Genomic DNA, 25,726 nt, shown 5'->3' with positions numbered 1-25,726 from the left:
GATGTCATTTCGCGTGCTGCCCGAGTCGTACCATTGCGATGCCGATACGACATGGGAGGGACGACAGCGACCCTTTGAAAGCACTGCTGCACTCCGTACAGTACATGTACTACTTACTTGGTCGAGGACGGGAGGATGCAATTGATGAAATGCGATCCAATTGCTTATTAGCACAGCTCCTTCACCGAGCGAGACTTCTTCAGTCAACACCCCCGGCTTTCGCATGATATGGATGGAGATTCGGACAGGCTACCGCACAGGTGCTAGTGGACGAAACGGTCACATTATTAGACACCAGCTTGACAGATCCAAAACGTCGGCCACGGGGGCGCGCAGGACGCTATACTGGTGCGAATGCAGCACTGTACTCGTACTAACATGACACGGTATGTACGACACGGCACGACACGAATGAAATCGCACATCCACGGGGATGCCTGTACGAGTAGAGGTCTAGTAGTAATGCCAATGCCAAAAGACTCAGGCACCGTGCTACAACATGTACAAGTACGAGCAGCGTATTATATTACTCGATGGAGTCCCAAGGTGGTGGTCTGCAGGCGCCAAGGCGCTTCAAGCACCGCAGCAAGTGGCTTGATTGGCGGCTACCCCTTTTCCACTAAAAAAGGTGTCACCTTCAGGAACGAGCCTTGGCGCAAGACCGGGGGTCGGGTCTCCTCCAGGTATCTTAGGGCCGCCCAATACCTCTGATTAATGCCTCGCGCGGCGGCGGCCCAGGTACCATGACGTCCGCTGAAACCTGGGGCTACCCGGCGCTGCGCGAATGGAACGCCGCCTGCGGCCCCTGATTGGACGACGCGAGGATGATCCCTGCACCAGCACAGGCATAGACTGCCCAAAACACAACCACACGCAGACGCAGGTGCGATGCGCCTCCCCCGGTTCGCACCGTCCACAGCGCCTCCTGCCCATCCTCGTGTCTCGAAGCTGGTTCCGTCTGGGTAGCACGCAGGGAAGGTGCTGAGGGCCCAGCAGGGGGGGGAAGGCTCGTTCGTCCGTCCCAATATGCGAGTGAGCCGGCCGGGTACCTGTGCCTCCAGCGCTGCGCCAGCCAGGCCCGGGGATCCAGGTACCGATACATGCACGATGAAATGCTGCTACGGGCGACCAGGGGCTGGTTGTCGCAGCCCAGAGAATCTTTGCACCCGTTTCTAGTCCTTCTCCTCCGCCTCCTCGTTTTCGCCTCTCCGTCTTCCCTCTACCTGTGGCTTGGTGGCTTTTTTTCCTTCTTTTCGTGTTTGCCTTTGCCTTCACCTTCTCCTTCACCTGCCTTGCAGACGCCGTAGCAGCAGCATCAACCGTCCGTCGATTCCCTTGTTCTTGTTGTTGGCTGGCTGCGCCTTCTCCCTTTCTTGCGTCCTTGCTTGCGTTTGTAAAGTCGAGTCTTTCCGCAGCTCTTTTTTCTTCCCTTCCGGCTACCGATTCCGCCATCGTCGTCGTTGACACGTCTGGAACGAGGCATTGCCCTTTCGCCGTTGAATTCACCTTGCTGTTCCGTTCTTCTTTGATACACGGCCTTGATCATCCCGCAACTCCTCGTTGACCGGCTGGAACGAATACCGCGCCATTCCCGACGACCTCTTCAAGATTCACAGCCCTGCCACGATTTGCGCTATTAGAACCATTAGATCGAAACTGTCACCGCTTGTCACCATTCACTCTTTGAAACAACAACCAAAAAACACCGCCGCACGCTTGCTTATTAGATACATTCGCTATTGTCTTGTCGTATTGTAATACGTCCTTGTCGCTACTATTGTAACGGCAGCCATTCATTTTTAGTTACTTGCCCGCCGATTGACACTCATCTCGAATCACGGGCTCTAGCTATTCAACAACCCACACACACACACACACACGCACGCACGCACTCATACAACTTTCCTGCAACGACTTGGCTGTGCCCTCGTTGCTAAACTAACTTTCAACCTCTCGAAAAGAAAATTAGAGAATAATTTCGTTGAAACCGCCAATCATCGCCATGCAACCTTAGGAAACGAGACCTACATCGAATAATAAAGAATCCTGATATCGTCTCGAACTCGTCCTTGAAATCTCGTCGGATTCGTCTGTCAAACTCGGCAATGTCGTTACCGAAACCCCCCTCGTCTTTGGACAACTCGTGCTCTGTCATTCATGGCAACACGCTTTATTCCTACTCACCTCAAGGATTTCTGTCTCTGCCTTTGGAAGACGGCGCAGAATGGACAAAGCTTGATGTGGGAGTCAAAGTGACTGGAGGAACCTGCGTTGGAACAACCCCCGTAAATGCAGCCGATGCTGCGCTCTTCATTGTTGGAGGATCATCGGATGCACCTGATTATACTGGGCTCCAAAAGTATACTTTCTCAACAGGCAACTGGACCACCGTAACGCCATCGGTTCCCGTCACGCAAAATCGCTTGCACCATGGATCCACGTACATCCAGGCCGACGACGTTATCTTGGTATACGCCGGCAGCCAAGATGGCAGCGCTGGTCCCTCTACGCAAACGTTTACTATCCAGACTTCTGAGCCGTACCAAGCTCTTTCGTACCAATCGAATTCCGCCGCACCAGCTGTTTCTCCCCTTCTCATGAGCTGGTCCAACGCCGATGCTGCCATGATAAGCGGCGACGGCGTGGACGGCAAGATTTATTGGTTTAATCCGACGGCTGGATGGAGAGATTCTGGTGCGGGCACTGCGCCGCCGATCAACACGGCCGGAGGTGCGGTGAATGTGGCACTGGTGTCCGGGACTGATGGATCCAAAAACCTCTATACTTTTGATCTATCCAAATCACCCAACGGTGTCAGTCGTACCATTGTACAGGATGCTACTGGCCACCCTCTCGCTAACTCCGCCCCCATCGCTGCACGAGGCCTTGACGAGGTCTCTGGAAGCACCGAGAAGCGTGACCTGACGCTGAGCAACTGGCCCGACTATAACTCAACGTTGGCCCCGAAGGATACTCGGACAAACTACGCAATTGCCCAATCTGACGATGGCACTGTAGTCTTCTCCGGCGGCAACGCTCAGGTCCCTCTAGCTATCTTCAACGCCGACAAAAACGGCTGGGTCGACGCGGCTGCCCTATTGGGTGACGATCAGCAGCGTATCCAAGACGTTTCGTCAACGACGACCCAGTCCAAGACGAAGACGACTTCTAGCTCACGATCCAAGTCAACCACGCACTCCACTTCTACTACACATTCCGGCTCGACAACGCTCCCGTTTTCCACTACCGCTACTGCTACGCAGACCTCTGATTTCGTCCCGACTGATTTGTCTATTCCTGCCCTCCCAACTGGTACTGGCAGTTCGAGCGATGATTCTGGCCCTAGCTCCAACGCTATCCTTGGCATCACACTTGGCGCCATTGGTGGATTCCTCGCTCTGCTTGGTCTTATCCTTCTGCTTCTGCGTTGCCGCAGAAGACAGCTGCTTCATCCAGAGGCAGGAAAGCCCAAGACCCCCGCCGGTGATGAGAAGAGCGCTCCCGCTTTTGCTGCCCAGAACACGTTTGCGAAGAACACGCTCCCTCCACACGTGCAGAAGCAGCTCCGAGGCCACCAGAAAACCGCATCTTCAGAATCAACCTCATCGATGGCAATCTTGATGGGCAGAGTGGGCCAGCATAAGCCAAGAAAGCTCAGCAATGAATTCAAGAGCACTATTAGCAAGCCAATTCTCCAGCCCCAGCAAGCCCCGATTCTCCAGATCCAGGACGAAAAGGGCGACACTTTGGAGGGCTCGCCGACCGAGCTTCGACCACAAGATGGGCTCGCAGACGATGGCACCCGAAGGAGCTCGGGCTGGAACAAATACTGGTCAGGAGGAAGCGCCCTGGGAATTCTAGGATATGGATCTGCACAGGCACAGGGACAGGCACCTGTAACGGCGCTTGCACCGGCTCCTGCAAACAGAGACACCCTGGCATCCGACCGAAGCTCTCACTACTCCCAGACAACAACTACTCGCAATGTTAGGCAAACACAAGATTCAGCTACTGTTCCGCCCCTCAACTTTGAGGCCCCGCCTGGAATGAGCAGAGTTAACACTGGAAGTCCCGTAGTGTCATCCTACCCCAATATCCCTTGGAAGGAAGGCATGTCAGGAACAATCGAGCGACCAGTCTCAGCTGTTTCGGCGTTGTCAGCAACATCGTCGGGCTATTCCAGCGGAATCCCCGAGAGCATTCAAGAGACATGGGACCCAACGCATGCCGGAAAGGCCTGGGGTGCTGATCGGGCCCCAAGCAGTGCGTACGCTCCCAGCACATCCGGCGTGAGCAGACAGCCTCAGCTCGCCACGGCGTCAACATCAAATGACATGAGCTGGCTCAACCTTGGTGATAACTCACGGGTATGAGTCAAATGACATGATCATGGCGCAAAGTCTTTTGAGCGAATTTTTTTTTGATGAATTGGTCCGGCTTATATCCTCGAATTTGTTTTGGGTGCGGTATTTTCAGCGGCATGCCGCCTTTAATTGTCTCTCACTCTCACTATCCTCACTATTTTTTTCTTTCTATATTCCTCGCGGCCTGGAAAAGGGCAAGTTCGCGTCTTTGTAACGAACACTGCACCGACGGAGGCGTAAGGTTCCTTTTACAAAAGCACTACGCATCGCAATCTCGCCTTTAGTTATCCCGGACACTTAGCTTCAAGATTTGTGTCCGTTACCTAAACCTCACCGCGTGACTCAGCGTCGATATCTCTGATTGGACATATTGGACTCATACTCTTTTGTTTTTTTCTTCTCTCTACTTATTTTATGTACATTCTAGAAGCTGGCCCGGGCTTGGCCGTTTTCCTTGTTAGTGTGTCGCGATTGATAATACCATCTCCCTGCAAGTAATTCGCTGGATGGAAGTTGAGCAGGCAAATGGTAGACGTAGATGGGGTGGGATGGGGCGGGACTGGACGGAGGATGAGGAGTATTGATTGATAGATAGAATTACCTAGGGAGTAGCGGTGATGGGGGAGTGAGCAGTGGTGCGAGGTGAAGAGAATGAGTAGAAGAAAACATGATAATCTCAGTGGTGCCTCAGTGATGCTCGGCTCATGTGAAGTGACGTTGGTTTTGATGCTGCAACGTACTGTAGTATCTATCGATAAGGGCATGCACGATGGACGTGCGCTTGGCCTGGTCCTGTCAAATTCCGAATGGAAGCCTTCGAATCAAGCCACATGCAGCATTTCAGCCGGAATGCGGCGAGTCTGGACCCCTACAAATAGCCTTGGCCAATGGGATGGGCGAGATGGAAATAAACTTGCAGCATCAGCATTATAGCTTGGGTCGAGTTTTGCCTATCAGCTTATCGGCACCGAATTTGGGTGCAACCGAATCGGCGTGGGAGGGGTGGGAACGGGGAGAGGTGATTGGCCGGCGAGTCTTGCATGACAAGATGCGGGAATCACATGAAATTTGATGGGCAGGTTGTTTCTACATAGCTCCCTCATGACCTTGCCTGGACGCAGTTTGAAGTCGTAGTGACGGGCTAAGTGTGATCAAGGGAGGTATTGTATAGTAGGGGTCCGGGACTGGACGTGTTGAGTTCGTATGAGATGCGGTTTCGAGCCGTGGGCGCCCACTTGCGGATATTTCTCTCGCGTGCTTTTTCATTGAGCTAAGATGTAGATATGCAGACATGCATCGGGTCTTTTGCTCGCCCTTCGTGCCACGGATGTTTAGCGTGGGATGCTAGTAGGTGTCTGAGCACTGCCGAGACCGAAGAATGCAAGGAACGTTGATTTTAAGTTTTCCCTTGGTGCTCTTATTGCATTGATTGGCCTTTCAATTTTGAGATATTTCCTTTTTTCCTTTTTTATTAGCCTTTGGGCGTTGCAGACTTGCGAAGGATTGCTTGGGGTGGGGGCGCCAGTGGAGTAGATGGGCGGTTACTCGCGCCGAAAGGAGAGAAAGGAGGCAGTATAGAAGGATTCCCTGGAAGAGTTATTTGGATTGGAATGGACGTTTGCTGTGTGCTATTCTGGGTTTGACGGCTATTGGTGGCTGTCTGAGCATTGGGTTCTTCTCGGAGGTTTGGGTTTCAAGGATGCTTGTGACAATCCATTTGGACTTCATGTAATAGAGCCGTGTTCCCATATTTTCCTCTATCCGCCGCTATACGACACGTATAATTAGCGCTGGAGCTCCGGCGGGGAATCAATAGCAGGAGAGCTGGGCTCCACGGGGAATTACAGTAAGAGTTGAGCGCCAAAATAACAAAAATTCATGGGACCGTAGCCCCGTGCCGTTTTCTGTGCTCGACTCAACTGCATATTCTGCTCTCCCCACTGCCGGACCCCTAGCTCGACAGGAAAAAAAAAAAGGCCTCGGTTAGGTTAGCCGGCCGCTGGTCCATTCTGAACTAGACGAGAGGTCAGTAACGATGGGCCTGCGATGCGGCTGGGCGAGATGGAGGGAGGGCGGATGGACGGCTGATGGTGACGGTCCGGCTGAATGTCTATCTGGTGATCGCGGTCAAGCCACCACCAGCCGGGTCTGGATCGGAAAAGGCAGATGCGAGCCAAGGCTGGGCTTTTGGACTGGCCTGACAAGGGGCCGCAATTGCATCTGGACCCTTGCCAGGAAGTTGGGCGGTTGTGAGGAAGAGTCCCGTCGAGTTTGCCCGTTAGCAGCCAGCGCTAGCCGGTACGCCGCCGTGGGAAAGGAAAATGATGGTAGTAATGCAGAGGAATAGGAGCGTTTGGTCCATCAACTTATGATCTGACTCGAGGAGGCCTGTCGACTCCCCACAGTCTAGACGGTACCTGACCAGCGGCTGCTTCTATGCAGTGAGGCCAAGTACCCTGATGGAGCAGAGTGAGATTTGAGGCTAATGTAACATGCACGTGGGCAGTTCGTTCTGACGCCCGTCTGAGAGGCAAATGGGATGAAAGAATTGATGGTTGAATGAGGAGAAAAAATTGAAACAAGAGAGGATCTGGAAGGAGAAGAGAGAAAAGGACAGAAACCGTTAGGACCAGTGCTGGGTTGTATGCAGCTGCCAAGGCCTGCACTGCATCGTAAATGCACATTCGGGCAATCCTCTCGGTCAGCTTGAACGCAGCCGGTTCCTGTTTGGGATTGATGGACAGCCGCCGCGAGTCTAGAACTCGAGGTTCAGCTGGGAAAAAGAACATGAGATGAGAGACGGACACGGACACAGTCAAGAAAAGCCAGATAAAGTAATCTGAACAAATTGAACAGATAAGAGCTCACACGGTATTTTTTCTTTTCTTTTCTTTTTAGTACTAGGTAGCAAAACTACAAGTACTTGCCAGACACCAGCCCGAGGCGAGCCAAGTTTACCGCCTGGCTGATACCTACCTAGCAGCGCCGACTTGGCCGCAATTTTCGCTCCCTGGGCCGCTTTAGCACCGTGCACCGCTGTGGCTAGCGCCTCTTTGGGGCCTTTTAGCAGTCGCCCACGCGAGATCCGCCGCTGCGATCCCCCACCTGCCACCGCTAACGAACACCACCGCATAACCAAAAACCTGTGCCGCCGGCCCAAGTTGCCTGGCGGTGGCCTGCCCCAGCAGCCTCTTTTTTTTCCCTCTCCGCCCCGGAGATTGACCCCATCCGGGCCTTTTTCTTCGCTCTTTTCGTCGCTCGCCCTCTTTTCTTCTTTCGCCTGTTGCTTTTGAGCATCTCGTCCCATCTCGTTGCGCCGCATCGCCGGGTCTTGCTTATCGTCCAGGAGATATTTAGACGACGGCACTTTTTTTCTTTTCAATCCTTTCTTTTTTTCTGCTGACGATACTCTTGCCGTTGCGTCACTATTCGCCAATTGCTGAGCCTGTGCGTACATGTACAGAACGGCTCCGTCCCGGGTTACTGCCGCTACTCCCCGACCGAAACGCCCTTCGTTACCCCGACATTCGTCGACGACGACGGCATCGCCTTTTCGCTTTTCGCTTCTCTGTTGATCTCATCTCCTGCTCTCTCTCAAGACGAGCCTCGGAAAGCGGTGTCCGAGAGCGCTGCTCACACTGTGGGCACACTACAGTGCAGGAAAAGACGGTTCTGGGCATACGAAACTCGACACCGTTGGATATTGCTTGACTTGGGCCACATCTCGCAGCGAACAACCATCTTGCGCGGAGACGCCCGGCGCATCTCCTACACATCGCCATGATGAGCTCTGCAACGTGGAACCCGCAGGACCAGGCCATGGCCGCAGCGTCGGAAGATGACTTCCAGCAGTTTCTCGACATCAGCGGCATGGCCAACATGGGCGACGGCATGCAGTTTGACTTCCAGGGCTTCCAGGATGACGGCTCGCATTCCATCATGGCCCAGGCTCGCCAGACCGCCGATGCCATCATGAGCGACTCGGATCCCTCCAACATGATTCCTCGAAGCGACGGCCTCCTTCAGAACCACACGCCCGCCATGGCGCCCATGCCCTCTCACATGATGGCGCAGTCGGCGTCCCGCGAGGCCATTTCCAACATCGACGCCCAGATTCAGTATCTGCAGCAGCAAAAGTTTCAGCAGCAGCAGCGACAGCTGCAAGAGCAGCAGGCCACATTCTTCCATGGCCACTCGGTACCCCCGACGCCGCAGAGTCTGGAGATGACTCCCGGTAGCGCTCAGTTTTATTCCCAAGCCGAGCAGATGCCATCAAGAGGCGCCTACGATAGAAGTTACCATCAAAGAATGGCCGAGCAGGATGTAAGTCTTTTCTGCCCCGACCCTTTCCCATCCTCTCAGCTGTGATATACGTTTGTAGACGTCTTTGAACTATTGTTGAGCCATTTCTAATGACGAAATTCCACCTCTAGATGGCCTTTACACCCCTCGTATCACCAGCTGTCACCCCGCTGGATCCTCATTTCAACATGGATACTGCCTTTACCGTACCTGGAGCTTACTTTAGTCCCCTGACATCGCCGGCTCTCCATGCACAGAATGATTCATCATCAAACTATGACCACACCACTCACTCGAATAACTCACCGGTAGAGATGGACCTCGAACAGTCTGCTGTTCCCGCTGTCAACCTGGACCTCTCTAAGAAGACAAGAAAGACTCAGGCTTCCAAGACAAGGAGCAAGCCAAGTGTTAAGAGTTCACCCATTTCTAAGCCGCTCAGGCGAAAGACTGGTCCTAGCCCGGCCATGGTATCACAGGTGCTGAGCGAGGTGGAAGAGAGGAATCTACAGATGGGCGACCACGGGCTGCTCCCCCTACCGGCTGCTTCTACCGATGGATCTGATGAGAATGCGTCCGTTTCGCCGGAGAACCTGTCGGAAATGCCCCCTCCCCCGATTCCTGCTAGGCGCTCAATGAGCAAATCGCCTTATATACGCCCGCAAACGAATATGCAGCCGAGCCTTGCAACCGGTCTGCTCGATGAGCAACACCCTCCTCATCCCGCCACGCCTGCTTCTCTGATGAAATTGCCGGCCTCTAAGACGAAGAAGATCATCACAAGCCACCAAGAGGCTCCGCTCTCCGACAACATCGAGTCACTTGAGCTCCCTGAATCAATATCTAACCCGTCGCTCGCTGGTGGTCTTGCCGACGACCAGCTTGGTATACAGACCCCTCGGGCCGAGCCGAGCTTGGTGTCCAAGGGGGTCACGTTCCAGTCCATGCCTTCACCAATCGTGAGAGCGGCAGGAACGTCATCGGCAAACCAGAGTCCCCTCTTACTACCTGGAGCCTCCGGCTCTAGCCAGCGAAAGACACCCCAACTTTCAGCCAGGAATAGTCGCAAGAGGTCAACGGGATCTATCCACGCATCTCCGGCTCTACTACCCAGGATATCCCCCAATATTAAGCCTCTACTCCCCGGCGCTCCTGGCATGTCTGTTGAGGACCAGGCATCGCGACTTTTGATGTCCAAATCGAACTATCAGAACATCTTGGAGGGCAACCAAGTCCCTGGTGTGTCTTACCCCAGCGAACTGTCCACAAATCTCACCTCCAAGAGGACATCACACAAGATTGCCGAGCAAGGTCGCCGAAACCGCATCAACTCTGCTTTACAAACCATGGCCAGTCTCCTCCCGGATGGCAAAAATAAGATCATTTCGGGCGACGATGATGACAAGAAGGATGGCAAGCAATCAAATGCTTCAAATAGCAAGGCCAGTGTTGTGGAGAATGCCATCGTCCACATGAAGAATCTCGAGAAGGAGAATGTGGATCTTAAACAGGAGTTGCAAGCATTGAGGGACCAGCTGGAGAAGTTGAAGGGTTCGGACGGCACCCCCGAAGTGAGCGACGCAACCCATGACAACGACAAGAAATTGCCCAGGATAAGCGAAGAACAGGGTGGCGGTGCCCAGGACGCCCAAGGAGACGTTAATATGTCGACGGCCACAGCGAGTGTAGGCGAGCCCGAAGAAAGCAGCTGACATTAATGTTGATGAGCACACCTGCTATGCAGAATGCTATGAACCGAGGGATAACGGTGTTTTAACGGGATACGATCAATGTACATGATATTACGTCGTGTTGGGGTTTCCGGCCGGCACGGAGTAGAACGCAGATTTTTCTTGGAATTTGTTGTGGTGGGCGAATTTTCGGGGATGGTTCATGGCATTTTTATTTGGGCGGTCTTATCCGATTTTTTCCAATTTTCTTTGCGACTCTTCTTGATCTTTCCTGTTGTTTCTTTTTTTTTGTTCGGTATGCATTGATGTCAAATGGGTGGGCATGTTGTCATCTTGTTCTATCCCCTGTCTTTTTCCTCGCTTCTTGTTCCCTGTTTGTTCATCCCACCATACTTTATATTTGATAGTGTAATCTAGACTCTGTGAGAGGAAGCATCTGAATACCATTACGCGACTGATGGTGTATCATTATCATATAATGCAGTTCTGACTTGGTGTATGTTGGTGTAGTCGTTTTGATTAAAATGCTGGGTAACCTCTACTACAATATGTCGAAACATTGCGCATACGTGTAGGTGTATTATGGAAGTTATATTTCACATCGAGGCAGCAAGAGGGCGCCGTGGGGATATATATTCACGGAGACTTTATTGGATTTGCCTTTTCTGCAGCTAATACGTCGACGTCCAACTGCTCCATGACTTCCAAGACCAGCTTGAGGCCTTCCATGAAGGAGTTGACGGCGACTCGCAGCATGCGGTTGGTCGTGGCCTGGTATTCTACTAGCAGCACCTCGGCATGGTCGCCGGAGCTGGGGCTGGTGGATGAGGACGAGGACGAGACGACGGAGACATGTCTTTGGACGAGGGGCGAGAGTTCGGGGTCGACTTGGAGGGCCTTGAGGGCCGTGGAGGCGAGGCGGGGCGTAGGGAAGGGGATGCGCAGCTGTCTGTTGAGGGGTCGCGATGTTTGTGTTAGCCATGGAGAGATAATGCAATGATGGAGATGGAGGTGGATGGCAGTTGATTGGCAGGGTAACGGGAGGAGTGAGGGGAAATTAACTTGCATGCTGCATGGGAACTTGGGATCGGAACTCATTGCGTGGGGAGAGTTCTCCGGTGAGACAACGAGTCTCGGGATGTTTTTTCTTGTCTTTCTTTTTCGTTTCGAGGTTGAAGAATGGAGGGGTCTTGCTTGTGTGGCCCGATGATGAATGGCGCTGGTGATGCTTCTCTCGTTTGTTGTTTCTTGCTCTGCTTCTTTTTCTGGATTTGTTGTGGTAGGGCTTAACGAGTGGCTGGCTGTATGCGCGCTGCAGCAGGTGATTAAAGAGCCGGGATAGGGTGGATCTTGTGCGTGTTGATGATGGAATTCCTCGAGCTTGCTTCTAGATACCTAGGTAGATGCAGATGCAAAACTTCAGGTTGACGGGCTGGAATGGGGCATGTGGGTATTACCAGCCACAGAACGTGGCGCACCGCAATGCCGTCGAGCCACCTGTTGGGTGACCTTGTAGACGCTAAACCGTGAGCAGCCGTTCAGCAGCGTTCTAGCACGTCAGACCCCGGGCACAGCTGCCCAGTGCTTGTTATGACGTTGCCCTGGCGACAGGTCCGCGACCCGCAACAACAGCGCTGCGCTGGCCTTGGAGCGCTGGCGCCGGGGGAACAGGGGGGCAACGCAGCTGTAGCGCTCCATTAGGGGGAGCTCAGGCCTGCAAGAATAACATCTGCAGCGCCAAACTCCCCCCTGTTACAAAAACACCCGCGCCGGCCCAGATCACCAGCTCGAAACATCACCGGCTGACTTTTCCCTCTCTCTCTTTAATCCTCACGCTTCCCCTCTCGGCCTGACTCTTTTCCTCCTTGCCTCCCAATCTCCTCTTATTTACCTCCGGTACGAAAAGGTCTGCCTTTTGGCTAGTCTTTGTTCTTTTTTCCCTTCTCATCTTTGCTGGAGCTTTTGAGTCGCATTGCTGTGACGCTTAGCATTGTGAGGGAAGAGACCGCCGCTGGAGAGCGTGAGTGAGCCGTGATAGAGAGAGAGACAAGGTGCACCCGTGCAATTCGCCGCCCACACCCCCGAACACCCGTTATCCTCCCCAACGTATTTTATTTCCTCCACTCGCAGCGAATTTCGAACCAAAAGACATTGGTGATTGTCGACGGTCAAAATTATTCCTGTCCGCCTCGATTGAGCTGTCTGCTGTTTGGGTTACTTGATTTTGTCTTGTCTCGCTAAATCCCGCCCAGCCCCCTTTATTCTTTTTGCGTTGTTGCCGCTTTCTTGTTTACATCACTTGCATCACACGACCCTTTTTTGGGGAGCTTCACCGCAGCTTAGCTTTCGCCATTTTTTTTCTTTTCTTTTTTTGCGCATTCGCGTTTGCGCAATTCCAAACAGCTTTTTGGCATCATATTTTACATTTAGATTCTGTTATTACTACGGACGTGGACGAGTGATTCGCTGTTGCGGATTGGAAGCATAGCGAGCCTGGAAGAATGGCTCCTTCTACGAGACACTCCCAGAATCTGGGCCATGTCGTTGAATACATTCCAGGTAGGACAGCTTTCTTTCCACTCCTCATTGAGCAGTGCAGCTTCTCTATAAATTTCCGAACTTGGCGCTGACAATTTCTCAATCTGCAGACCGACTCTATCTGGGCGCCTATGTGCACCCTCCGACTCCCGATACGCCGCTCCCCGGCACCGAATCCCCAAGGAAGCGAGCGTCGCGATATGCGGACGGAGCTGCCCCGGCACCTCTGGTAACCAACCGAAACCCTCCCTGCTACTTCACAGTCGACGACACTCTTCTGTACAACGCCTTTCACCACGACTTTGGTCCTCTGCACATTGGCCATCTCTACCGCTTTGCCATCAAGTTCCACGATATCCTGGGCGCCAAGGAGAACCGAGACCGACCCATTGTCTTTTACAGTGCTGCTGATCCGAGGAGTGAGTCTTGACCGCCTTTAAACATGGAATTGAAAGAGTTGATTTACTAACATTGTTGGCTGTTTCTAGGTCGCGCAAATGCTGCCTGTATGCTGGCTTGCTATATGGTTCTGATTCAGAACTGGCCGCCTCACTTGGCCCTGGCCCCGATTGCTCAGATTGACCCTCCGTTGATGCCCTTCCGAGATGCCGGCTACAGCCAGGCAGACTACGGCATCAGCGTCCAGGATGTGGTATATGGTGTCTGGAAGGCCAAGGAAGAAAAGTGCTGCGACCTGGATAACTTTGACTTGGACCAGTATGAGATGTATGAGCGAGTCGAGCATGGCGACTTCAACTGGGTCACGCCCAACTTTCTTGCCTTTGCCTCCCCTCAACACACGCCAGTGGCCAAGATTACTGAGGACTCCGACCTGTATCCTCTGCTTCCCAGGGACGTGGCCGCGGTCGAGGATCACCCGCTTCTTCCCCAGCCCTTCAAGAATGTGCTCTCGCACTTTACTGAGCGTAACATTGGCTTGGTCGTCCGATTGAACTCGCCCCTCTACTCCCCATCCTACTTTGAGGCGCTGGGAATCCAGCATGTTGACATGATTTTCGATGATGGAACCTGCCCTCCGCTTTCCATGGTTCGCAAGTTCATTCGCATGGCTCACGAGACCATCACTGTCAAGAAGAGAGGCGTGGCTGTTCACTGCAAGGCTGGCCTTGGCCGAACCGGCTGCCTCATTGGCGCCTACCTGATCTACCGCCACGGCTTCACTGCCAACGAAGTCATCTCTTTCATGCGCTTCATGAGACCTGGTATGGTTGTTGGACCTCAGCAGCACTGGCTGCACCTCAACCAGGGAACATTCCGAGAGTGGTGGATCGAGGAGCGTATTGAGCGAAAGCTCAGGAGAGAGCTTGCTGCTGCTGCCGCCGCCGCCGGTCATCCGGCACCCCAGACGCCCATGCGAGCCGTCAAGTCTGCGCGTAACGGCCAGACAGTGACACCCTCTAACCGGAGCCCATCCGGCCGCACTCCCCTTAGTGAGGTGGACCAAGATCGCGGCAATGTCGGAGTTCACGAAGATTATTTACCGGCGCCAACGCCAGGTCAGCCGCGAAAGGCGGCGCGCGATCGGCGCAATCATCATCACAGATCGGACGCTTTTCACGCGGCAGCGGAGGAGCAACTCTTCGAACAGCAGCAACATAAACAGGAGGAAGTAACAGCACCACCATCGCCACAGCGCCGTTCACAGCCCCCAGACTCGGACGAGGAGCAGCACTTGCGGATGCGAAAGCAGCGCAAAGCGACCCAATCATCTAATCGGAGCGAGAAAGCTCAAGTGGCAAGCCAGAACACGAGCCCCTATGTCATTGACAATGACGCTTCATTCGATGCTGAGAATATTGGTTCCGTAAAACCCAAATCTGCCGAGAGGGTCCCCAGCCAGCCTGGCACACTCGCCAAAGTCCGGAATCGGCGGCAAGCTGCGGATTCACCCTTGAGATCCAAGGAATCTGCTGGTGTTCGCAAGACGAGTGGCCGTGTCGGTAGTGCTGGTGTGGGCGCGGCGGTATCTTCCACTGGCCGCAGAGTCTCGGGCACGACGTAGGCAAGCGTGACCAGACGACGGGCTGGGACGGCCATTCACAAGGAAATGGCTAAACACCTTGTAAACTTTACATCTTAACGATCATGACTTCACGTTTTATTCTATTACGAGCGATTAATGCGTATGCATATACACGGGCGTTTTAGTCTTCCAAGGCGCGACGGGAGAGGCAGCATGACTTTTTTTATACCACTTTTCACCACCATTACCACTACTACAACGCTGAATGTTCCCTGCGATTTTGAGATTACATGAATTCTTTTTTATGATCCTCATTACGCCAAAGAAACGTCATTTTTTGGACACGCTTCAAGCGAGAAAGTGAGAGAAAATGATATGATGAGGTGAGAGCGGGGGAAAAAGCCGGCAGACCTCAAGAAGAAGAAGAAGAGACAAGGAGGGGAGGATTTATTGCGGCGATGGCGCAACGGACGGAAATGGAAAGGGGATTTGGGTACTATGGTGTTTTTTTTTCACTCTATTTCGGCATTGTACTGGCTACTGTTGTTCCTTTTGTTTTTTTGTGTTCCTTTTTTTCGCTTCTTCTCTGGTTCTTTTCTTCTCTTCTTGCTCTTCCTTGTGCGTATTCTTTTTTATTTACTCTTTGCTGCGACTGGTCTATTGGGCATAGGGGTAGGCATTTGGGTATTGCACGGTACGATGTCGGTTGCTAGTTCAACTTTCTTTTGAGATGGTGGAGGTTGTGGTGAAGGGGATGGTGTGCTATATATCAATTTTGATGCATGATATTTCAATAACTCTTTTTAATACTTTGCAAGTCAAGTTTGAAACTCTTTTCTTTTGCTTGCTGCGTATGGTGATACGTCTTTATCCTTGTCTGTGGGTGTGTTTCACAGAGTGACTGTTATGCATCCCAACTTGGTCATCCAGCGCCAAGGTGTACAGGGATTGAGATACTTGCTGATGCCAAGAAGCCGTCTCTATGCGTAATACAGAGTACATAGAGCGTATGTGCTATATAGAGATATTACATCTACTACATCTATAACAACAGTTATTGAAGTGAAGTACTAGCTATGTAATCTTTGCTGAGAACTACATCCAAGCTCTGGCGGTGCTATTTCTATTTGGAAAAGTAAAATAAATGACACTTCGTCAGATGATAATCCTGGGAAGGTTGTAAAATGGGCCGGATGCTTGAGTACGAGGAGCTGTCAGTGATAGACTAGCAAGTCTTGGAACCATGTGGCTGTATCTACTCGTATAGTCGACGGAGTCCAACACGACTCAGTTTGACGTCTTATTTAGTCCAACTGTCTTTTATCCTGCTCAAGTTCTAGCGTTGACAGCCGATTTTCACGTGTCGCTCCATTTTTCTCCTCGGCGATACTACTGTATAACCTCAATCCCGGCCCCGTCACACCTTGACTCTCGAGAACTTCTCGCCCCTGCAACGCTCGTATCTCTCCACGGATGTGGCGACTCGGCCTGTCAAAAATGAAAAAAGCTCTCACTGGGGCACCTGGTAACCATGAATAACATGATTGGGTTCAATCTGGACTTCTGAAGTCCCCGCCGCCCCGTATTTCGGCCTTTTTGCTCAGGTGGATGGAGTCGCCGATCGGCACCGGTTCCAAGAAATACTGTGCCGGAATTGCGCATTGTGGATTCGATATAGATTAAAAAAGCTCAAATCTCTTCCGATCTAACCGTTGACAACGGCATGCGTAATGCCCTTATTAGGAGATGAGAGTCCGTATGACCTCATGGATTCGTTTGTTCGCGGAGAAATGGAATGGCTTGTGGCTCATTGTTTTGCTTCTATAACTTTATGTTGTCTTCACCCTATCTCCTTATCCTATAGCTGGCCATCGTAGGAGGTCATATTTACTATTGTTTGAGGCGCGAATAGCCCAGCCAAACTGTCATTTCTTGTTTCAATATTGCCTCACAAAGTTTTGTTTGAATCGTTCCAAAGCAAACGTTTTGACTGATAGAGCCATTGAAATCTCGGCAAAACGACCAAGTTGCTCACCCCCAATTTCGATTATCGCGATCCAATCCCACCAAACAACATGGAAGGCTCGTCTAATTCAGCCCGCAATGCCTCAAATAATGATGCCGGTAACATCACCTCACCAACCGAGCAGGTCACAAACGAGTCCATGACTTCCTCAAGACGAGCTCTTAACGAGAATCGCGATGATCAAGAACGTTCAAGCCTCCGTCGACGGAGTAGAGCCTCGAGGAGGTCTACCTTTCGCAGCGTGGCACCTATAACCACAGCTGGCCAAGGAACTCAATTCAACCTTGCTGGTACTGCCGACAATCCTCAATTGCGCACCGCACATGAACCTTTTGTTCACCCAGGTTATAGCGACCTCAATCCTTCGTATGAGCAGCCAAATAATGCCAAGCCAATATGGAGTTTAGCCAAACCTCTGCCGCGTGTTGTCCGTCCGGGGATGGTACCAACAAAGAATGAGCTGCTGGAGAACTGCGTCAACGCCGAGCTGCCCGCTGAAAACTCGCAAAATCTAGGGCTGGATGTCGACCCAAATGAGATTGAAAAGGGGCGCATTGAGAAGTCGGCCGACTTGCGTAAAATGGGAGCGCAAGTCACCGATGCCCGACAACAGCGAGAGAATAACTTTATAAAAACGATCCTGGCCGCAGATGCTGAGGCGGCATCAGATGGACTCCCACAGCTTGTAAAAACGAGGTCAAGCCAGAGACGAGCTACCATCACGCGTCCATCAATTCAGAGTCCTTTGTATACTGTCCAAGAAGGCCTATCTGAACATACTTCAGAACGACACAAAGACAGCCACGAGTCCCAACGGTCAGGACAGGAACAGGGAGAATTTGATCCAGGCCCAGACGAGCTGATAGAGGGCAATACTTCTCTTGAGACACTACGGCTTGACCAAGATGCATACCCAGAGGACCTCCACCCCTTGGTCCAGGAGTTGGTAGAGGACGAAATTCACAACAACCACACCATCTGGTCTGTTATCCGCACTCACCATCGTGAAGCCTTGGCCGAATCTCTGGCTGTTTTCGTTCAACTGACCATTGGATTCTGCGCCGATCTTTCTGTCACAGTGGCTAAAGCCGGAAACCCAAACACGACCGACTGGGCTTGGGGATTTGCTACCATGATAGGGATATACATCTCTGGTGGCGTTTCTGGTGCCCATCTTAATCCTACAATTACTATAATGCTCTGGTTCTTTCGTGGGTTTCCTAAGCGCAAGATGCCCGAGTACTTTTTGGCACAGTTTCTTGGAGCTTTTTGCGCGTGTTTTGCCGCATACGGAGTGTACTACGTGTCTATCAAACACTATCTCCTTACCGGAGTAGACGATGATATCATAAACTGCTTCGTCACAAGCCAACGCAGCTCATACATTAACGCACCTACAGCCCTATTCAACGAATTTATAGGTACAATGTGTCTGACTATTGTTGTACTGGCTCTTGGTGACGATCAAAATGCCCCTCCTGGAGCGGGCATGAACTCGCTCATCATCGGCCTCATCATTACATGCCTCAGCATGAGCTTCGCTAACCAAACAGGCGCTGCTCTCAACCCGAGTCGAGATTTTGGTCCTCGCTTGGCGCTTTTGGCCTTGGGTTACACTTCTGAGCTCTTCACCAACCCCTACTGGTTCTACGGTCCCTGGGCGGGTACATTGCTGGGCTCATTCATGGGGGCGTTCCTCTACGATTTTATGATATTCACTGGAGGCGAATCGCCCATCAACTATCCATTAGAGCGGACACAGCGTGCTTTTCACAAGAGTGGCATGAAGTGGCGTCGTCGGCTGCGGATGACGCCTAAACAAGAAGAAGAGAGAATTGTCTGAATATTCGGCGTATTATCATCTATAGTCGAGTAGAATGCCATTGGCGTACTATTGTAAAATTCTATGCACCTCGGTGCTTCACAATCGCTGAGTTTCAATGTTCATTTATCCCAAGAAAAATATGGCTCTCCGGCTGTCCAATAAGAGTATCCGATGTCTTATGCAGCTGATACCTTCATTATTCCATCGGCATGGGAAATTTGATGTAACCTCAAATGCTGTCCAATGACGATTGCAGCTGGGGTTGCTATAGATTCTTTCGCGAGGCTGAGCAGGCACCTGAACCTAGACACCGTCAGGCAGCCAAGGCTTCCGACAGCCCTCATTGTGTGTACATGCTTTTTACACGCGGTTAAAGAAATCATTCTTCTCGGATACGATAATGGGGTTCAGACGCTGGCTCCAGAAACAAAGACAGAAGCACTCTTCTTCTTCATCTGCAAACGAAACCGTCGCAGTCAATTCTGACGATGCACGCCAAGGCCAAGGGCGTCAAGACGTGACGAACGCAATCGAATCGCGCAATAACATTGACTCAACAGACGATCGAACCTGCCGAATTGAAACAACTGAAAGATCAAAGACCTCTAAAGTCGATTATGCGCCATCCACGTTAGACAATACTCCGATTCAAGAGCTGTGGAATGTGGCATACGAAAGGCTGCGAGAGAAGAATAGCGCATTGGTTGCCGAATATGAATCAACCCTCAAAGGAGTTGTCGCCGCTGGTGTGGCACAAACCCTAAGCTTCAAGGCAAATATCAGGGAGCAGATGTGGACGATCCTTCAAAAACGTATGGAGGAGGTGAACGATAATACAAAGCTCAAATTAGGCGATCATGAGGTTCAAATGAAAAATATCTCACAGCTTATTTTGAACGTTATAAACTCTGCAAACAACTACGTTAGTCAGGCCGTCAGTGCGAACCCGTTCGCCTCGATAGCCTGGACAGGAATCAGCTTTTTACTTCCAGTAAGTTGAGATATTTCATAACGGTATACTATTATATAAGAAGACCACTTTACTAATTTGCTTTACTAGTTATTTATGAACGCATCATCTGAAAGCGCCTCTTTAGCTAAAGGACTCGAATATATTTCTTCCCTTATTACCCAAAGTAAAATGAGAGAAGAACTTTATATAGAGGCACGCAGTCACGAAACTCGAGTGCGCGATCACGCAAAGTTCCAGCATTCCCACCGCGAGTATAAGGCCGCCTTGGAGAGGCTTTACAGGCAAATATTAAAATTCGAAGTTAAAAGTTGTTGTTACTACTCAACTAAATTCCGCCTCGGCTAGATGCTGTCCAGTGGAATGACTGGGAGCAACTCATAAGCGATGTCCGGGAAAAGGAGCAGAGTTTTGCCGCAGTTGAGCAGATCTGGCGTGACATTCGGCATGCTGAGGAACAGTTGGCAAACGAGAGTGCAGCTGCTCAAAAAGAACACAGAGAGTTCCTGAACTGGCTGAGCGATGTTGATCCCTCTTCAACATACAATGATGCACTCGTTAGGTATGAGAATGGCACTAATGAATGGCTTCTCAAAGGTAGTGAGGAATTCAAAGCCTGGGAAACAAATGCTAATTCACTGATATGGCTTCATGGCAAGGGTAAGTCTTGATCCTTCGTCAATGTGCGAGGCCTACCGCCGGCCTACTGAAACATGAGACTGACTGCCTATAGCTGGCTCCGGGAAATCAGTTTTAACATCGTCAGTCATCAACTACTTGAAAGATCGACATACTTTAAAGCCTTCTACTGCTCTGGCGTATTTTTATTTTAGCTTCAGTGATATAAAGAAGCAGCAAGTTAACGAAATGCTTGCGTCACTTATCAAGCAAATCTGTTCTAACAGGTTTGATGTATCGCAATTAGATGCTATTAAACGCCTTAACGACTACAAAATGAAAGGCCAGCGCCCGGACACGCAAACACTTGAGACGGCGCTCTTATCCTCTACGTCGGGATGCTCTGCTGTATATATTATCATCGATGGCTTGGATGAGTGCCCTTTACTTGGGGGGCAGAGGGAACAGCTCCTGAAAAGCTTGCGCCGTATTTTAGCAGCTGCATCTGATAATTTTCATATATTCTTAACGAGCCGCAAGAAGCCAGACATTAATCTTAGAATACGCCCTCTTTTATCTTCACCAGCGAAAATCGAGATCGATCTATTAAGCCATCAGCAAGCTATCGATGACGATATCCGGCAGTGTATAAATGTGACTCTGGCAACCGACGACTTCGATACATGGCCGGAGGAAGTAAAAGAAGAAGCAAGACAGTTACTTGCTCAAAAAGCAGACTGCATGTAAGTTATCAGAACTTTCAAATTAAGATAAAGATTGCCTGTTTTAATATGCCATCTTCTATTTAGGTTCCAATATGTTCGATTTCAGCTAGAGGCACTTCGAATGCCGTCGTCTATAGCAGAAATTCGCAAAGCTCTCCAAGACCTTCCTGCTGGACTTGACGCAACATATGACCGAATACTCCAGAATATTGATACTAGGTTCCAAAGCCAGGTTATAAATACCCTAAAATGGCTTGCGTTTTCGAAGACGATCCTGACTCATAAAGAACTCTCTGATATCTTCATAATTCACCCAGACAATGATGTTGTCTTTGATGAGACGGAGCGGCTCTTTACTTCTACCGATGTATTGAAATATTTCTCTGGCCTTATCATTACCCTACCGGTTCATCGCATGGGCTCAGCCGGTGAATCTGCCTACAAGGAGACTTATTTTGAAGTCGGTTTGGCTCATTTTTCTATAAAAGAGTATTTGACGTCTCGCCGAATAGCAGGAAACCCTACGTCTGCTTTCTCATTCACAGAAGCCGACGCTCACTTATATATTGCAAAATCATGCCTCGCCTACCTTAACCATGTCACAACCATGAATAAAATAAGTCGGAGAAAATATTTTGAGAGTATGGATAGCTTTCCCTTGCTAGGATATGTCACTGTGTACTGGGCACTTCATCTGGAAGAGGTCCCACGTACATCATGGCCAGCCAACCTTGCAGAAGATGCGGCACTCGCGCTCGCTTTTCACAGCCGAAATCTACAGCTTCGGTTCAATCAGGAAGCGAATACTTCGACGAATCCACATATGCTACATGCATCTTTGAAACCACATTGTTACACTGCCCAGCGTGGTTTACATCAGCTGACTGAGCTCCTGATCTCTCAAGAATTTGGGGCAAATAAGTATTTGACGCAAGAGGATCTGGATTTTGGTCTTTATTTTGCAGCCCATGAGGCGCATTTAGACCTTGTACGGCTTTTTCTCAAAGCAGGCGCCAACATTAACACCCGTTGCGACGGCTGGGGTTCAGCTCTTGATGCCGCAACGGAGGGCCAACACTTTGATGTTCTAAAGTTCCTCGTAGATGGCAACCGTTCCCAGAATTCACTTAGTTATTCATTATGTCGGGACGCCCGAAGTGTGAAGATTCTCCTTGATGGTGGCGCAGACATCGATAAACAAATCGGATCCTTGGGGACAGCGCTCTGCCTTGCGGTAAAGACCTATGACTCTGCACTCTTCGACCTACTGCTAGAGAGAGGTGCCAATGTCAATGCCTCAGGGGGAGACTATTGTACGCCGCTCCAGGCAGCTTTTAGTTTGAACGGAAAGCCAGAGCTCATGCTTGAACGGATTCAGAAGTTATTAGACTGTGGCGCAGACCCCGGCATTCAAGGCGGGCGATATGGAACAGCACTACAGGCTGCATGTTGCTTCTCTTTATATTATTCACGCGATATCGGAGTAAAAATGAAAGCTGTACGGCTTCTTATTGAGCATGGCGCCAGTGTGAACGCCCAAGGGGGACGTTACGGATCACCACTCCATGCGGCAGCATCGTCGTCACATCCTCAGGCAACGCAGGTGATCAAGCTACTCCTGGACAACGGCGCCGAAATCGATCAACCGGGTAACGATGATTGGAAAACTGCACTGCAAGTTGCTTGTTATGAAGGGACAATAGAAGTTGTGCGCTTTTTGCTCGGCTGTGGAGCTGATGTGAACGCAGAAGGGGGTCGTTACGGTACGCCTTTACAAGCTGCGGCAGCTCGGCGCCTCAACGAGTTATCAGTTCGTGAAAGTCTACAGACTAAACTCTTGATCCTCACATTGCTCATAAACGAGGGCGTCGGTGTAAACGAACACTGCGGAGCCGCGCTATGGGCCGCCGCTTTGGAATCGCCTCATGAGGAAATCTTCGACTTGCTCCTTGCACATGGTGCGGATGTCAACGCATGCGCCCAAGACGGCGAAACGGCACTGATAGCCGCCTGCAGGAGTCTCAAGAATGACACGGCATGTGTGCAGCTTCTGTTGAACCATGGTGCTGATGTAAATGCGCACTCGGATCATTATGGAACAGCCCTTATAAGCACCTGTCAAGCGAAGCGTGGTTACCATACACTCCATGATGACGAATCTGTGGTGCATGTGGCACGATGGCTGCTCGACCGTGGTGCTGATGTAAATGAGCAACACGGGGAATATGGAACAGCACTCGAAGCTGCCTGTGCTTGGAACTTTGAGTTGGTTCAGTTATTGCTTGAACACGGCGCAGATGTTCAGCTCCAAGATGGTGCCGCCTGGTACGCAGCAGCTCGTTCTGCTGACATTCCCAGTCTTCAGCTTCTGCTTGAACATGGAATTGATGTGAATCATGTTTCTCAAAAACATGGGACTGCCCTGCATGCCGCAATGACATGGAGTCAACGGGACCCGCTCGGATATTCCCCAGATGAATACCAACTACCATCGCCTAATCTGATCGGCTTTTTACTTGAAAGCGGAATTGACCCCAATGTCACAAGTGAGAATTTGGGTTCTGCGTTGCAAATCGCATGTGGAAAGGAAACCTCATTCAGCAATGGAGTTTTGGAAAATGATATCTTTGAAATCCCCCCCAGAGCACAATGGCTCCTCGAACATTGTCCTAATATTAATGTAAATGCACGAGGCGGTTTCTTCGGCTCGGCTTTGCAGGCAGCTGCTTACACGGGTCGGACTCTTTTAGTAAGGATATTGCTAGAGAAAGGAGCCAATATTAACGCACGCGGCGGAAACTATCAAAGTGCGTTGAATGCGGCTGTTGTCCGTGGATGCTGGGATATCGTTGAGATTCTCCTGAAAGCTGGTGCAACACCTGACTGTCAATTACAACTGCAGCCTGATGAGGAGTGGCTTCGGAGTGTATCAGAAAAGGATGGCCGAGGTGCTGTTGAGAGGTATAGGAAGTTCTGGGAGGTGGAAATGAAAGAGAGAGAAAGGAGCTGCTCAGGTTAGATGGGACATCATCCAGACTGTTCACAGTACATAAGTACTTGATATTCGAGTGGATTTTAATTACTAAACATATCACTATTCAAGGGCTGAAAAGTAAAACGACTAGCTTGCTATATCATCTGGTGGTGGCCCCAAATATGCAATTGATATGATCTAGTGTAGCGTTGTAAATACAGCATGATTCATTGGAGACGTATCTGCAACCACTTCTGCACCGTTTATTCAGGGCTTTATCAACTCGACATACTCTGACTCCCTTCTCGCCGTACCACATGCTTTCCACAGTCCTCACCCAACTCAAGAAACTCATTGACGACTCCCTCACTAACCACAACAAGATTTGATCATGCAGCAATGCCCCTCAATATGTTATTTCACAATGCCGCGAAAGGTGTTGATTATACGCTGTAGGCGGCTATGGCAGTGGTGAAGGTAGCCGTCATCTGGGCCTTGATCGCTAGACCACCGGCCTTCAAAAGCTGAGGCTCAGCTGCGATGACGGCATCAAGAAACCCGATCACGGCGGCGTCTGCTGATCGGAGCTGGGATAAAATCAAAGCCTTCCCATCTGGTATGGCGATCCAAGAAGACACTTGGGTCCCCAACTTCACTATCGCGGCTACAAAGGTAGGCACGAGCTGCTGAACATCGGCGAGGATAGCTGTGCCAGAGACGACGCCAAATGAGACAGTATTTTTAATATCAGCAGTTGTGGCATTCAAAGCAGCAATCGCATTAGTGAAATCCAGTCGGATTGTAACTGCTCCTGATACGCCGCTGTCCGGGAAAGCATTGATATCGGTATGGAGGGTAGCCCAGGTTGGGCTAATCTTTTGCGCAATATCGTTCTGAACGGTAACAACATCGCGCTGAACGATGGCTGCAGCAGTGGCAGCAGTGGCAGTCAAAGCCAGCCAAAGGAATTTCGTAAACGCCACCATTTTTGCGAATTTGGTTTTGATAGTAAAATAAGCGAGAAATCTGGAGCAACTAGAGAGCTGATAGAAGTATGTAAAGAGAATCGGCTGTGAGGTTGATTGGGAGAGAGAAAAGAAGGAGAGCCTCAGAGACTTTATATACATTTGCCCTACTCTGGCCGGATATTAGGTGTGTATTGGTCGTCAAGTTACGACTGTGTGTACTACAATCGCCATATTGAGTGTCACTGCAGCGATATTGAGTCTCACCGCCGCGATCACGAGTCTCCTAGTGGCAATCTCTATTGTCTTAGTTGCCATCCCGATTATCAGTTACAAATCATGCGTGTCTCATGACGACGAGATCAAGTGCTCGGCTTTGACAGCAACAATGCGGAGTACACTATAGACTAGAGAAAAGATATTTGTCAATATTGTAGAGCCGCCGATCAGGAAACCCCGGTGTTGCGTTACTCAGACAAGAGGCAATAGTCCTATATTGTTGAAAGAATGCTAGCGCAACTATTTATTTGTGCAATCTGCCACAAACTGGGCCCTGTCTGTCAGTGTAAGATATCCATTCCGAAGAGACAAATCTCTGGGTTCTAGACTGTGTTGGCGGAACTGTCAGGGTTGTTACGGGCGATGCAGTACTACATGCCTTGTGGAGTTATAACTAGTTCCAGTCTGCTTGCTTTTTATTGACAAGTTATTTAAGATATATAACAAACGTAGAGAAGTGAGCTC

General features: G+C 50.6%; 8 protein-coding genes across 8 annotated transcripts; 5 read left to right on the top strand and 3 right to left on the bottom strand.

Annotated features, from left to right (window-relative positions):
* Nucleotides 1-766: 766 nt before the first annotated feature.
* On the bottom strand, nucleotides 767-1,102 carry Triagg1_7585 (uncharacterized protein; the record flags this gene model as incomplete). The annotated part of the gene is made up of 1 exon (XM_062902336.1): nucleotides 767-1,102. One exon carries the CDS (start codon nucleotides 1,100-1,102, stop codon nucleotides 767-769), a length of 336 nt encoding a protein of 111 aa, XP_062753410.1.
* Nucleotides 1,103-2,105: 1,003 nt separating this feature from the next.
* On the top strand, nucleotides 2,106-4,373 carry Triagg1_7584 (uncharacterized protein; the record flags this gene model as incomplete). Its single annotated transcript, XM_062902335.1, has 1 exon — nucleotides 2,106-4,373. The coding sequence occupies one exon, from the start codon at nucleotides 2,106-2,108 to the stop codon at nucleotides 4,371-4,373; it is 2,268 nt and encodes a 755-aa protein (XP_062753409.1).
* Nucleotides 4,374-8,144: 3,771 nt separating this feature from the next.
* On the top strand, nucleotides 8,145-10,378 carry Triagg1_7583 (transcriptional regulator family: Helix-loop-helix; the record flags this gene model as incomplete). Its single annotated transcript, XM_062902334.1, has 2 exons — nucleotides 8,145-8,687; nucleotides 8,798-10,378. The coding sequence occupies 2 exons, from the start codon at nucleotides 8,145-8,147 to the stop codon at nucleotides 10,376-10,378; spliced, it is 2,124 nt and encodes a 707-aa protein (XP_062753408.1).
* A 615-nt stretch (nucleotides 10,379-10,993) lies between these two features.
* Nucleotides 10,994-11,455, bottom strand: Triagg1_7582 (uncharacterized protein; the record flags this gene model as incomplete). Its single annotated transcript, XM_062902333.1, has 1 exon — nucleotides 10,994-11,455. The coding sequence occupies one exon, from the start codon at nucleotides 11,453-11,455 to the stop codon at nucleotides 10,994-10,996; it is 462 nt and encodes a 153-aa protein (XP_062753407.1).
* Nucleotides 11,456-12,858: 1,403 nt separating this feature from the next.
* Nucleotides 12,859-14,918, top strand: Triagg1_7581 (uncharacterized protein; the record flags this gene model as incomplete). Its single annotated transcript, XM_062902332.1, has 3 exons — nucleotides 12,859-12,916; nucleotides 13,006-13,314; nucleotides 13,384-14,918. The coding sequence occupies 3 exons, from the start codon at nucleotides 12,859-12,861 to the stop codon at nucleotides 14,916-14,918; spliced, it is 1,902 nt and encodes a 633-aa protein (XP_062753406.1).
* A 2,036-nt stretch (nucleotides 14,919-16,954) lies between these two features.
* Triagg1_7580 (uncharacterized protein) lies at nucleotides 16,955-18,748 on the top strand (the record flags this gene model as incomplete). The annotated part of the gene is made up of 1 exon (XM_062902331.1): nucleotides 16,955-18,748. The coding sequence occupies one exon, from the start codon at nucleotides 16,955-16,957 to the stop codon at nucleotides 18,746-18,748; it is 1,794 nt and encodes a 597-aa protein (XP_062753405.1).
* A 382-nt stretch (nucleotides 18,749-19,130) lies between these two features.
* Triagg1_7579 (uncharacterized protein) lies at nucleotides 19,131-24,062 on the top strand (the record flags this gene model as incomplete). Its single annotated transcript, XM_062902330.1, has 4 exons — nucleotides 19,131-19,721; nucleotides 20,060-20,360; nucleotides 20,434-21,061; nucleotides 21,128-24,062. 4 exons carry the CDS (start codon nucleotides 19,131-19,133, stop codon nucleotides 24,060-24,062), a joined length of 4,455 nt encoding a protein of 1,484 aa, XP_062753404.1.
* Nucleotides 24,063-24,460: 398 nt separating this feature from the next.
* Triagg1_7578 (uncharacterized protein) lies at nucleotides 24,461-25,003 on the bottom strand (the record flags this gene model as incomplete). Its single annotated transcript, XM_062902329.1, has 1 exon — nucleotides 24,461-25,003. One exon carries the CDS (start codon nucleotides 25,001-25,003, stop codon nucleotides 24,461-24,463), a length of 543 nt encoding a protein of 180 aa, XP_062753403.1.
* Nucleotides 25,004-25,726: the final 723 nt, after the last annotated feature.

Source organism: Trichoderma aggressivum, assembly GCF_033847375.1.
Source record: "Trichoderma aggressivum f. europaeum strain CBS 100526 chromosome Unknown scaffold_034, whole genome shotgun sequence".
In the NCBI taxonomy this organism is placed as follows: domain Eukaryota; kingdom Fungi; phylum Ascomycota; class Sordariomycetes; order Hypocreales; family Hypocreaceae; genus Trichoderma; species Trichoderma aggressivum.
Note: the sequence above shows the minus strand (reverse complement) of the source record. Positions and strands in the feature narration are given on the sequence as shown.